At 43.5% G+C, this 15,138-nt stretch overlaps 1 protein-coding gene across 1 annotated transcript in view; it reads right to left on the minus strand.

The window, feature by feature from the left end:
- LOC310783206 (transmembrane protein 132C) overlaps positions 1 to 15,138 on the minus strand; it is a gene marked incomplete at both ends in the record, with an annotated part of 167,185 nt that overhangs the window by 119,851 nt on the left and 32,196 nt on the right. Inside the window, one exon of the mRNA XM_083644007.1 lies at positions 8,115 to 9,003. Within this exon, the coding sequence (XP_083500133.1) occupies positions 8,115 to 9,003 (889 nt within the window). The remainder of the gene's footprint in view (positions 1 to 8,114; positions 9,004 to 15,138) is intronic.

Raw genomic sequence — 15,138 nt, forward strand, 5'->3', positions numbered from 1 at the left:
CCTTCTGACTAGAGAACGAGAGGGTCTTCTGACCGGAGAGCGAGAGGGTCTTCTGACCGGAGAACGAGAGGGTCTTCTGACCGGAGAGCGAGAGGGCCTTCTGACCGGGAGAGCGAGAGGGTCTTCTGACCGGAGAGAGAGAGGGCCTTCTGACCGGAGAGAGAGAGGGCCTTCTGACCGGAGAGCGAGAGGGCCTTCTGACCGGAGAGCGAGAGGGCCTTCTGACTGGAGAGCGAGAGGGCCTTCTGACCGGGAGAGCGAGAGGGCCTTCTGACCGGAGAACGAGAGGGTCTTCTGACCGGAGAGCGAGAGGGCCTTCTGACCGGAGAGCGAGAGGGTCTTCTGACCGGAGAGCGAGAGGGTCTTCTGACCGGGAGAGCGAGAGGGCCTTCTGACCCGAGAGCGAGAGGGCCTTCTGACCGGAGAGCGAGAGGGTCTTCTGACCGGGAGAGCGAGAGGGTCTTCTGACCGGAGAACGAGAGGGCCTTCTGACCGGAGAGCGAGAGGGTCTTCTGACCGGAGAGAGAGAGGGTCTTCTGACCGGAGAACGAGAGGGTCTTCTGACCGGAGAGCGAGAGGGCCTTCTGACCCGAGAGCGAGAGGGTCTTCTGACCGGAGAGCAGGAGGGCCTTCTGACCCGAGAGCGAGAGGGTCCGACACCAGGCCAGGTGCAGCTCGTTAACGGACAACACCAGAGAGCCACATGAGTTTGCCCTCTATCTGTGCACAACACACGCTAAAGTGTTGTTCGTGACAGCTCAAATCAAGTGTGTATTTCAACTAGATGTGGCCGCGGTGGCGTGAAGTATGTTGTTAAGTCCATAGATGACGATGCCAATGAATGATAATAGACACATTCAAACCCGACCGTAACAGTGACAAAGATGATGCCTGCTATATCCAAAACGATCCCGTTCGATTAGAGACCTCTCGAGCTGTCTTAAATAAATGGGAGTGTAATTGCGATTCTCAGCTTTAAGAGATTTGCTAACTTGCTTTTATACTTAAGTTTGAAAGTAGTGGAAAGTGCATTTGAGAAATTCTCAGCACTTTACTGTAAGACTAAAATGGCACTATGAGCAGCTTGATAAGGTCTCTGGAGTGATTCTGTCCCCCACTTTCGAACGGAGCGACTGTTTCAGGAAAATGTCTCATGGCTTCAACGCCCACAAATAAATGACAAGGCATTTTCTTAAGTCTTCCATCACATTATTCTCGCCTACATTAGAGGCCCAGTGACTGCTGATTCAGGGCCTGTTTATAGCCAGCGATGATGGCTCTGAAAAGTGACTGCACCATAATGAATCACATGCAGTAGGAGTTTCTGACCGCCGGACTGATCTGTACGTTGTGGTCTGATATAAATGATGTGATAAGAGGGGGTCTCCCACTTGGCACAAGCCAGCTACTACATTGTTTAATTAAAGGCATTGTTGTCCATTACTCAGCCTGAGTACATAAGCAGAAATAAAGTTAATTCTCTTAATTATTAGCTTTACGGGGGCTTTTTGCCACAGTTGACTGGCTCAGGCCATTAGCGGTAAGCAGCTAGAAGCTTGGTGTTGCGAGATGATGCCTTCAGGTCCCCTGACCTCCCTGTCTGTCTGCCTGTGAGTGAAAGACCACCTGAAGACAATGTACTTAGTCGCCGTTTTTGGATGATTTTATGCATACGATGCAGGGTCAGAGATTAACGGGAGTTTGGGGCAAAAATCACTCTGAAAGTTGACAAGAATGCCAAAAGGGGAAGTACCCTGTTTTGCATTTCAGTCTGATGATCACTGATTTTTTTGTGTCGAGTTGTCATTCATGCGTGAATATGACTATACTATCCCCTTGTGGGCCACTGTAAATGATTCATAGGAGCCGGGACGCAAGTCTTTCCATTGTGCACCTTCTGTGCAAGAAAAATTTGTGGATTTCGATCAGAAAACAACCAAGCAAGCAGCCTGAAGCAGTAGAATACTCTTTTTATGTGATGGTATATTATTATGATTAAAAATAACCCAAACCTTTGTGGTACAAACGGAGTGCTGATTTGCCTATATGCAATGCAAATATATGATTTGAAAGTAAAATTGCCTCCATAAATGCCTGTAGAAATCCAATCAATGGGACAAAAAAATGTCCTCTGGGAAATTGTTAATTTCTTAACCCTCGTACTGTTTTTTACGTTTTTATGCATCCCAGGTGAGAACAAACACACTCATCCTTCTGTGGACATTTGTAAGAACTATTCTCATTCTATTTTTAATTCTGCTGACATTTGAGGCCATCGCTGCGTGCATACATTAGCTCACTGTTGTCCATCAGCACACATAATGAAGCATAATGCTACATAATTTGTTCCCTGATGGAGTTGCCTTTTAAAAAAGAAGCAAATTGATTCTCCAGAGTCCCACAGTAGCTCACACTTTTGCTATTCACACTGTGCACTGTGCTCACAGACCTGCCATTACACACATGCATGCACACATCCACGCACGCACGCACGCACGCACGCACGGACACACGCACGCACGCACGCACGCACGGACACACACACACACACACACACACACACACACACACACACACACACACACACACACACACACACACACACACACACACACACACACAATCTGATTACATGAGCCTGACAGTTTTATTTAAATCTCTTTGCAGACAAATGCTCTCCATGGGGGGCAAATGATTAAACAAATTGCATACAGAAAACTAACAGTGTTTATCTGCAAGGGCACTGAAACACACACTCACGCACGCACGCACGCACGCACGCACGCACGCACGCACGCACGCACGCACACACACACACACACACACACACACACACACACACACACACACACACACACACACACACACACACACACACACACACACACACACACACACACACACACACACACACACACACACACTGAGTCCTATAGGTGTACCAGACATGCATGCATGCATGCACACACACATATAGCACAAGCACAAACACACACACACACACACACATTAAATAAGGTACATTTTTGTGAAAACTAGATGAAAGTACAGTATAGCCCACAGCAATCACATTTTTGCACTGATGATGAAACAGAATTCTTGTGTCATTACAACCACTTTGATTCCATTCTGTCCTCAATCAGCTCCATGCCATTTCAGGGGAAGGCAAATGACAACCAAGGGAGCAAGATCACACAAAGAAGTCTTCAGAGACATTTCTAAGACCTGAACTGTAAAGTCCCTCTCAAGTTGGATGTGAGTGTCATAACACACTTGACTGTGTTATTGAGCTAGATATTGACTTGGATAAAAGTGAAAAAGTGGGTTGTACACTGTGTGTACACTGTGCTCTGTCTGTCCTCTCATCAAGTATGCTCTGTTTTGAAGGGACAGGTCCTCTGCTAAGATGATCTGTGAGGATCAGATCCATCTTTGGTGCAGTTGATTGTCCAAAATTCTAGCTTCAAATTAGTAGCATGTGATCCTATGAAAATATGTTAAAGCCCTGCTTTCATGTGGAAATAATGGTCACTTTATCAGTCATTTTCTTTTCTTTTCATCAAGCTACTGGTGTGCAAAACCACTTTTTTTTTTTACTTTCATTTAGTGTTTTTCTCCACGGGGCTGCAGTGCATCCCATCACTGATGGTGTGCGCTCCATTCTAACAATTATTGATCCAACACAGTTCTCCACAGCAGAAAGTGAACATTTTTGTCTGGAAGGGAGTAAGTTATACAAAAGAACGGAGAAATACGCTATAAGGAATGTCTGCTCTCATTAAATGCTGTGTTACTTTAATCGACTAATCTTTTGTTAAAATGATGGCTCAGCATGGTCAGCGAGGACAATGCACATGTAATGACACTCACTGTACAATGAGGCATGCTGGAGTAGCATTGCACCAAGAAAGGCCATTTTCCTTTAGCGTGCTTGGTTTTCTGCACATCATACCACGATTGTGCAAGAGGAAAATATCCTTAAAGTAAACTCCATGTACTGCATTTCATTTGCATATAAAGCATCTAATACTGAGAGATAATAATGATTTATCAATGACATGTACAGTAACAATCCTAATTGCTGGCACAATGATACCAGAAAACAAATTATGCTAACAACTTCATCTTTTAAATGATACGCATATTACATTTAACAACCTTTTCCTTCATTTTAATCCTTTGCGATGCGGAGGGATTTGATGGTGTGCAGAAATCTCTTTAAAGACATTATATAAGGAGTAATTGCACTTGAGAAAGCAAACGGCTGTGGAGTATATGAACATGCTACTGTTACCAATCTAACACAGCACAGCAAGAAAATATCAAATTAGAATCCAAACAGGATGATTAAAGAGCTAATCCTGCCTAATCACGTTTAGTTCACAATCATTTAGTCTATGATCATGTCCTTTGTTGATAAGCCATTTTAAAATCATCCTAAGACGAGAGATCCTAATTGCCAGTATATCTGATCATGTAATGGTTGCCACATAATGTAATAACTTGTCAGAAATGTATTAAATTGCGGGATATTGCAATGACATTATCACATTTACTTTAATGTATTACTTCATAAGGAGGGTAACACACATTAACAGATGATATAAGACTAATATTGTTTACTTGTTACATGATTAGTCAATACTATTATTACATCATCAGTAGGGGTGTCACAATATATCGTCCCACGAAATTTCGCGATAGTAAAACGTCACGATATGTATCGTTGAGATGAAATCTCATATCGCAAAAAAAAAAAAAAAAAAATTTTTTTTTTTTTTTTCAAAAATAGACTAAGAAACGTCTTTGTTTGTTGAAGTTCAATGTGTGGAAAGTAGTTCAGTTGAACAAGTCTCTGAAGAGACACATGAGAAGTTATACAGGAGAGAAACCATTCAATTGAGTTTCTGGCAAAACTGTTTACTTGACAGGAAAAACTGAAGCATAAAAAATAGACTAAGAAAAGTCTTGTTGTTTGAGTTTGAAGAAAAACTGAAGATGCATAATGAGAATTTATACTGCTGAGAAACCTTTTAGTTCAAAGTAAATCTAAGTGACGGTGTAACTCATTCTATTTCAAGATAAGCCTTATCTCCAATCTCATGTTTTTTCTAGTTATTGTAATAACAATTTCCCACAACAGCATGTTTTGTATTTGTGCATTTCAAATAAAATACTACTTTTCCAGTCATATATTGTCATTATTCAAGTTTAAAAAAATATTGTTAAAATCGTATCGTATCGTATCGTTATCGTGAACCCAGTATCGTGATACGTATCGTATCGTGAACTGAGTGTATCGTGACACCCCTAATCATCAGTTAAAAATATGATACATCCATTTTGAAGTAATTGCCAGCTATTCCCAACCCATTTAAGTGACAAATATTATAGTAGATTTGTTTATTACAGTAGATAATCCAACAGTTGCATTGTATAATGAAAACAAGACGGAAAAGATGTTGTGACGTCTGTCTACTCATTCTAAATTAGATAACGCTGCATTGTGAATACTGTAGTACTCTCTACATACTCTCACTATGTCACCTGATATACACAGGCAGCATACAGAATGAATTAGAAACAGAGTAGAGGAGGTGACAGGATCCTGGAATGCTGGATGGAAGCGTGCACATGTTGCTCAGAGCACAAAACTCGTGCTTAACAACCATGTTCACAAACAGTGATTAGACTCTCCAAGGCCATGTGATCTCTTCAAATGATTTTCATTTAGTGGGCAATCATAGCTGGAGGTGATAGTAGAGAAGGTTAAGTGCTTTGAGAGCGTATGGCTACATTCAGCAGGTTAAGTGTTTTGAGAGACCTATAGTACCTTATGCCCTTTATTTCAGTGTGGGTGAACTGGACCCCTGTGCCTCCTCGACAGCGCCAGTGCCACGCCCTCCTCTTGCAGCTATTTGTAGGATGCTGTCATTATAGCACAGTCAAACCATTGGCGATGAATGATGGATTTGAAAACTGTAAACATCACCATTATTAACAACAACCAAAGTAATCAGCTTCATATCTTGCAGGGAAACATTTCTGGTTCAATTGACAACAAAATCATTTTAAGCTATTTCTGGTGGACATGTCAAAGGAAAGAGAGAGAGAGGAAATGGAGAAATCAGCTGATTTCTGTGTGTCACAGTGATTCATAACTTACGATATTCGCGCAAATCCCTCTGAATTTGAAAGAAGTAAACAGTGTGAACTTTGCCGCCTCTGAGTGACACAGCCTAATAACACAGAGGAGGAGGCCCAATCAAATCGAAGCCCATCAAATTAAAAGTAGCATGTCAAGATGGAAATATTCCAGCAAGGGGATAACATGCTGGGCAGCCACAAAGTCACAAATTGACTGGATGATTGGCTATTAAAAAACATGTGAAATTAGCTTTCGTTGCATAAAATCTATCACAGCATGAGCATTTGAGCAAAATGGATTCGAGGAAGGCTAAAAATGAGTTGGAGAAGAGGAAATAATTCTCGAGGGTCTCACTGGCCATTTTCGTTTTCTTTCGAATTAAATGCCAAGTGTATCAGGGAAAAGGCTATGAATACAACACAGATGTGTTGTTGCCCGTGTTTATGTTGAATAATAAGGCGCACAATTCAGAAAAGAAATAGGAAGGATTTGGGCCTTGGATTTTGCCATTACGTGTAGCAAACCAGGTATGTAATAATTTTTTTAAAATAAAACAAGGAAAAGCCAGCAGCGGCATTTGACCAATTTCACAGGATCAGAGGCGCATCCTGCATTCAGAGGTAGACAGCCAATAATGTCTGACACAGAGGTGTGTAGTCGTAGTACACAGATGATAATGATGTTGTGAATATAGAGCTCAAAGTCTCCAAAGTCTCCTGGTGATGAAGCGTTCAAACACATGCCTACAGGCATGTGTGAGAGCCTTATCACCTAGGAGCACACAGAGGCCTTTCCATATCTGTAGGCCTCAGATGTCCAGCCTGGGCCTGCCGTGTGCTCCGCTGCCAAATCAAAACACCACAGGCACCGCCTCTGTCTCTGTGGCCAGCATGGCCAGTTCATTTCGCTGATGATGAAAGAGATCATTCTGAGTTTCTCAATTTAGAAAAAAAAAGCGTGTCATTGACGTTATATCACGCCAGGACAACTAGCCGGTAATTAAATGTTGCACAGGAAGGAAATAAGTCTGGCAACATTTATTTGGCTTGTTAAAACTTCACAGCTATTTTACCTTGACTCCAATTTCAGGGCCAAAAAAACATTCTATATCTTTGTTTATGAGCTGGTATGATCTGATCTTCATTAGCGAACCACTGGTAAACATTATGTTACACTGTAAAACTATGCATGCTTTGCACCTTGCCTAAGCAGAAAACACTCCTATTCAGCATATGTCTTGTTTTCCTTTAAGCAGGTTGATAAATTGGCTTGACCCCTCGTTACAGCATCTCCTATGTTTTATAAGTGTTCCAAAAACCAGCGTGATTAAGATCGGCCTCAGTCATTACACTAATGGACATTGCATTTTAATTAATGACATCCTCATTTGCATTGTGTGTTAATTATCTAAATCACTTTGTCTCGTCGGCACAGCGTAATTAGTAACTATCTACAGCTTCAATGGATGTAGTGTATTTCATAAGATAATCATGTTCTCTGCCTATTTTGCTGAGGAACAAATTAATGCTTGGTCAACCTTTAAGTTGTTTTCTTTATGGAGGCTGGACAAAAGCAACAAAATAACATCCTAATCCAGTTAGTATGTAGCTCTAAACTTCCTGAGTATGTCCATCATTACATACAAAATCGGATTATCATTCATTTTACAGCCTGATTTAAACTGGGACTACACTGTCACAACAATTTTAATAGACACTAGTTCCACTAAAACAAATAATTAAGCCTTTTACTACTATTGCATTTAACTTAACGGTACTCAGGATTTATCCAGGTTCAATGTATATTCTTTAGGGAACTGTGAAAAACGAAATGGTTACAAAATATACAAAAGTCAATAGATGCTGGCTGCAGAATTCCACTGCCTGCCATCCCTGCTTTGCCCCACAGAGGAAGTGTGCAAGCCAGACACTTTTCGTGGCAGTAGAAGAAGAAGCATGTACCTTACCTGAGAGTAAAGATCTCCACAGGAGAGTAGGCTGACACGGTGATGAAGGCGGAGACTGTGTCCCTCTGTCTCATGGGCGTGGCCGGCACCATGACCATGAAGTTATTATCCAGCCTGTACTCAGCCAGGGGCGGGGGGGCGGGGTTCTGGTAGAGCCTCACGCTGCCGATCCTCCTCAGAGGGGTGGAGCTGAGCGAACCGAACAGCCCCTCCTGGGCCGAGCGGATGTAGTGGTCCTTCCGCGTCTCCTCCGTGTGGCACTCCCCCGCTTCCGTGGACTGCAGCATGTAGTAGAGCTCTACCGGGGTGCCCTCGGACACCTCCAGGTTCCTCTGGCGCCCCGGCACCACGCTGGGCGGGCTGAACCAGCCGGCCAGGGGCTCCAGCTCCGCCACGCACAGCCCCAGCTCGCCCTTCAGCTGGCACGTGCCGCGCACCTCCTGGGTCTCGTGGAAAGCGAACATGCGCACGCAGGGCAGCTTGTCGATGGCGCTGTAGTCGTCCCAGTCCCTGCCCGCCACGTAGAACAGCACCTGGACCTTGGGCTTGGCCAGGTGGATCTTGTTGTTCATGATGAAGGTCTTCACCTTCCAGTTGACGGTGAACATGGAAGAGGCCGGGAAGGTCCCCGGGCTCTGGAGGAGCTCCAGAGGGACGGGCTGCTCCACGGACAGAGGCCCGTAGCTGGCGTTGACCGAGGGCAAAGTGCGCGCCTGGTAGATGAAGAAGGGCTCGGTCCGTGACAGCAGGCTCGAGTTCCTCATGAAGTCCTGGTTGGCCTCTTTCAGGAAGAACGCCGAGTCAGCGCCGAGCACCTGGTAGTTGACAGGCAGGTATGTGGGGATGGAGGAATATCTCTGCGATCCCTCTAAGACTCGACAGTCAGCTACTAGAAGACAGAGGAGAAGAGCTGAGTCAGGACAAGCTCACCACAAAATCACTTGGTACAGCCTAACTCTGCCAATCAGTCTTTTACTGTATATGTCTTTCAGCAAAACTGGAGATGCGGGAGTAAGTGACAATCATTTTGGAGCAGTTAGAGTTCAGTTTAAGTTCAGTGACAAAAGACCGCAGCTGTGCTATATGATGATGACGCAAATGATCCTTCTGTTCATTGTGTTGTGTTAAATTGTTAAATTATCATGGCGTGTCACAAAGGCATTATAATCTTTCTGGCTAACTCCATGACCTATATATTAAAGCTGGCACATATACAGTATGTCCCAGTAGACTTGAAACTGTGAGAATGCTCTGAGGTGATATGCGTATAGTGTATCATCATGAAAAATATAAAACACGACATTAAAAATGTAGGCCCATGAATCTTTAGTTATTTGTGTCATTTTCTAGCTGGTACAGATTGTAAAAATATCACATCCTGTTTTGTTTTCACTCTTTATTTCAGCAGCACCTGGAAACGCAGTAATGCTGCAGTATAAATGAGCTCCATAGTGTAATATGAACCTCCAGCTCTGCCAAACGCATTCGGCAACCTCGTCGCCCAATCTTAGGAAATTGCAGTCAGTAAAGGTTCCAATACCACTTCAAAGAGGCACTTCAAAGAGGATAAATTTTACCTAAAATAGTGGACTAAGTGGAGATAAAAGAACTAGGCTAAGAACATAACAGGGCCCACAGCCAGTTCATCACAGTCAGGCTATCCTTGTGATATAGCTGGCTTCACAAAACCTGGCAAACAATGGCAATGTTGCATAACTGTGATCAACTGGCTCTGTCATGCCAGGATGTGCTTTGGGCACGCTCACACAAAAGAGGCGGGGTTTGTGACAAATAGCCAATCCCCATGCAACATAGACAGATCAACAGCAGTGTATTTACTGTCATATGAGATAAGATGACAATCATGACATGATGATCTCTGTGGGGTTGTTGCTGCGGTAAACGTATGATTTAGTACGGAACAGGAAATAGAATATAAGCACACACAACTAGAATATAAAAAGAAGCAATACAATATTTACACAGTAACAGCAATAGACTATGGATAAAATGGTGGGATTATCTATTATCTGCTGCCGACAATTCCAACACGTTAGTTAGTAGACTGTAAAAGTGGATAAGAGAAAGAAATGGGTTGCAGTGTTGGGAATATAGTTGCAATATAGCATATATCAGTCTCCCCGGTGTCATATGTGGAATAATTTCAGCACTTAAAATGCATTGATCTGATCTCATGGCCATGTGGGTTATTAGACCTGTGAGAACAGATGATAGAACATGAAAGAGCCATATGCAGGAACCATGTCAAATCTCCCATAGCCAAATGTTTCCTCCTACTGTGTCATAGAGCAGATCAGCAAAACACGCAGGCAATGTAGAACAGAGGTTACATAGGGCAGAATGCAAATGGCTTTCCTATATGAAAACTCAATACCCAGATGGTCTGAATGAAGAATTATCTCTTGCCTGTTTTTTGTAATGCTCGTGTCCTTTCTTCTAAAAGCCCTGACTGGATATGCAACAATTCATTTCTGTAGTCTGTCATGTACTTAGTGTAAGTGTATGATTTTCATGTAAAGTTATAAATAGTAATTATCTGTATTCATGCAATTGTATAGACCTCATATAGCCTCATTTCCTTATTGTCTGATTATGATTAACTACTAAAATTGTTATTAAAAAAAGGGCTCCAGGATCCTCTGGGAATGGTGATGCCATTTTATCAGAGTTGATTGGTGAGGACGTTTTTCTCTCTCTCCATATATAAGTTTGGGTCCAATAGCCTGAACATAATGCTGTGTAGGAGCAGGTAGGTGCCTGAGTTACTATGGCGATGTACCCCCGCTATAAAGTGAGCCACCATCCGAAACCGAGAAAAGGTCTGGGTTAAGCCCAGATTGAACTCTCTAACCCAGGGGTTTTCAAAGTCTCAGACTTTGGGCCTCCCCTCAGACGCTGACGCTTGGACAAAGCCCCCCTCCCCCCATCATGATTATGTTATTTGATCCCATAGACACTCGTCAATTCAGCCAAGATAGCCTGGTATTACTGTTGACATACTTAAGACTAAATACATAAGAAAAGGTCTGTCTGAAGACATTTGACTCTGGGAAAGTGGGGAAAACAGTACAATTCCCCCAAATGACATATCTCTCTGAATTATCTCTTTAACCAAATCACACACATTTCGGCTATTCTATGTAACCTCCTTTTGATAACTTATGTGATAAGTAAATGTAATATTTCTTTCACTGCCATTCACTGAGCCTAATGTGAAACTGTGTGGAGCCCCCTGGGGAGGTCCGCCTCCCACTTTGAAAACCCCTGCTCTCTAACCCACTAAACTGGCTTTGTGGGACTGGGCTCTCCATGAGATATTGTGCAATTACTGTATATTTGGGTGTAAGGAAAAGACTTCCAATTAATTACTCAAAAGATGTAAATCATAATCACAATTAAGCCGCAGTGCAGGTTAACCTCTAATGCTCAATTACAAGTGTGAGATTTTCTATAATGGTACATGCTCCTGGGAGGGTGACACGTTGACAGTCCCTTTTGTATCCCCTGTAGTCCTATTGGTCGAGGAATGGCACTACACACATATAAAAAAGGGTTTTAATCACATTGAGAGTGGGCTTTGACCTTCTTCTCAAGAGCAATCTGCTGTGTGATTACACTCCCACGACACACTCCCCATCTTCGCGCCGGCTGCCGGAGGATTTCGTTCCTTAGCCCACGCTTGTAAATCAATGTCCTGACGATTTACAAACCAGGCCGGGGGATTTGTGATTCATGATGCCCCTCGTGACCCTCAGTGCTGCCCCGCTGAGGCAGGCAGCGGCCACCTCTGAAGGGCAGCAGCACTATGTTTAGGGACTCTCAAAGTGGCCGCGGCACCGCTCCCACATGACGCATCAGTTAACTGCGTCAAAGTACACAACGCGCGGCTCCGAAGCAGAGCCCCGTCTTTGTGACAGGGAACACGGAAAACCGAGCAACAGAGCGTCGCAGAGCAATTTGTATTGTGGCCCGAACAAGCAGGAGTTTTTGTGTTGTTTGTACGAGGGAGGCATCGACGTATATGTAGCTTTAGCACACTGAAAAATCAAAAGCTTGATAGTCCAGCAAGAGCCAAGCAAGACAGAACAGCAGTCGGGAGGAACAATTCATCCTCTGGTGCCTGCTGGGTGGCAAAATCACAACTCCCAAGTCCAGGTCCTGATGTCTCCACTGAAGTGGCAAGGCAGGATGAAGTGCTCTCTCCACAGGCACGGCCCGGGAGGGACCTCTCTCCACAGGACTGGCCCGGGAGGGACCTCTCTCCACAGGCCCAGCCCGGGAGGTACCTCTTTCTCAATGCTGTTAATGAGATGTATTGTTTTCACAGATGACATAACAATGGATTTAAATCTGCCTACATGCTAAAAGCGCACAATCGCACGCACACGCACACGCCTACAGCACACACCCACGTCCACGCACACCCACTTTAGTAAGACTGCAGACACAGGCCACTGCCCACACCTCGTTAGTCAATTATGATTTTTTTAAATTATGCTGGGTCACTGATTTCTTTTTCAGCAGTCTGGGGCAAATCCTAAAGTGGCAGACCCATTTGTTTAATGGAATTGACTTACAGATTTTACAGATTATATAGCAACAAGAGGCTATTTTAAGAATGAAAAGAAACTAAAACGATAACATTTCGAAACTGTATAAAATGTAATGTCATTCTGTAAGGTTGGTTGATTTAGTTTAATTTGTGCAAGGCAACTCTGATTCATTTGATACAAGGGAACTAAAAGCAATCCCAGACAAAAAGGAATGAGTGTGATCTTAATTACAACTACAAGTGTGTGTAGGTCCTTTGAATAAGGACACACTTATTCACTCTTACACACACACGCACACACACACACACACACACACACACACACACACGCATGCGCGCAAGCACACACACAGACATACACATACACACACACACACACACACACACACACACACACACACACACACACACACACACACACACACACACACACACACACACTCAAAGCATTTTAATCTGTTAGCAGGGCTGTTGTTAACTAGCCTGGGTAAACCCATCCCCCACGTGACCTGCTCTCAGACCTGTTCTCAGCATAGTGACTGGGAACTGAGAGAGCAGGTCACGTGGGGGCTGGGTTTACCTAGGCTAGTTGTTAACATAGTGTTTTTTTTCCAAACTGCCCACTTCTTTTCCTCATTAAAAGCAATGGGAAGTGGCAGCAAGGCGCACAAAAGGCGGCCGCTCCTGAAAAGTGCTGCAAACAGCGTTTATTTTTTTTCTTCTTCAGAAAGTTGAGAAATGTTCAACCTTTCAGAAAAGCGCCGGGTGACGGGAACCTCTTCTTCCCCAGCCAAACAATCGCAATCACAGAGACATGGCTGTTTCCCATAGCAACAACAAACATAGTCGAGAAAGTGAAAGTGCTGTTGCAGAAATTGGACGTTGTAATAGCCAAAGAGAATTTCCATTAGTGCAAGAGTGATCTTAGAGGTAGTATGGATTAGGAGAGGAGTTTTGAGAAAACTTCTGAGTTAAGGTGATCAGACATCCCCGATTTCTGGGGACAGTCCCCGTTTTTGGTGACCTGTCTCCGGCTGGGAGCTGTCCCCGAAAATGTCCCCGATTTTCTACTTCTCATGCGTAGCTGACATTATCGTATTTTAGAGGCTCTAGCAGGCTCATTTTTAAAGCTATCGTGAAGATATATTTATACCTTATGAAACTAGAAGACCTAAGGCATCCATTGGTCCCAACCGTGTCATGCTACAGATGTTTTTGTACTGATTTAGTGCAATCTCCAAATGTCACAGCATGGCGTGCCTGTCTCTTGGTATCCTAATTTTGGTATTTTGGAGGGATATCAGTTAGCCTGCAGTCCTGCACCAGAGTTTATTACAGTACCTTGGTCAAAATACATGAAACTGCAATAGCCCCACCTACCCCCCCTTTTTCCCCCATAGATAATACCATTGGATATTTTAATGATATATTGACTGCAGAACTGGAAATGTCCCCGATTTTCATTTCAGAAATCTGGTCACTTATACTGAGTGGATCTATCAAAGGGGCTGTTTAGCAAAGCAATGATGCACATCTTGTATACAAATCTAAAAAACACAGTCATCTCTTAATGATGTGAGTAGTAGCTATTCTAATGGAACGGAGGAAATTGATCAGGAAATGAAAAACCCAAATTAAGATCTTGGGATTCCTGTTCCAAAATATGAGCGTGTCAAGTAGTTGGACATAGCAATTCCTCACGGACAGTCAGACTCACTGGTAGATAACATTCAAAGTGGTTAGTTTGGCTGCTGAAGCAGAAGCATGACTCAGCTGTTTCCCATAAGACTGACCAGAGACCAGTGCAATGGAGCTGTGCAGTGTGCTTCCGACCAGTCTAAAAGTTAGACTGGATAAATTAGTTGAGCTATATTAAGTTCAATGGACACAACTTTCCTAATGGTTTTGGTTATCTTCAGACGTTCTTTAATGAATGCTGTGTTTTTAATGAACACTAACAGTCAAATCAGTGCGCTTTAAGCATCAGCGATCAGGTGCAGCGGCAAGGGAGCACTAGTGCTGCTTGAGCTACCTCTTGAATGAGTCAAGCTCCCCCTAAGCAATCCCTGCAATTTTGTTTGGAGAAAAAACAAAAACGTATGATACAGAATGAATAAAACAAGGCTATGTAAGCTGAGTCTTCAGTTCATTGAAACATGTACAAATCGTGCATGCATAATGTTGGGTTGGGGATTTGGCTCCCAATGGAAAAACAGTGGCCCTTCCTTGTGTAGCAGTACACTATAGTGTGTGTGTGTGTGTGTGTGTGTGTGTGTGTGTGTGTGTGTGTGTGTGTGTGTGTGTGTGTGTGTGTTTGTTTGTTTAGTGTGTTTTTATATTGTTTAGAAAAGAGTTAGCACCCGCTGCAAATAATTAAGCGCCCCTTAGCTCCCCCAGTGACAATTATCGGCAGGAGCTACTGGCGGCAATGCAGGTAGTGTTTGCTGCAGT

This window comes from Poromitra crassiceps (assembly GCF_964638095.1).
Source record: "Poromitra crassiceps genome assembly, chromosome: 10".
NCBI lineage: Eukaryota > Metazoa > Chordata > Actinopteri > Beryciformes > Melamphaidae > Poromitra > Poromitra crassiceps.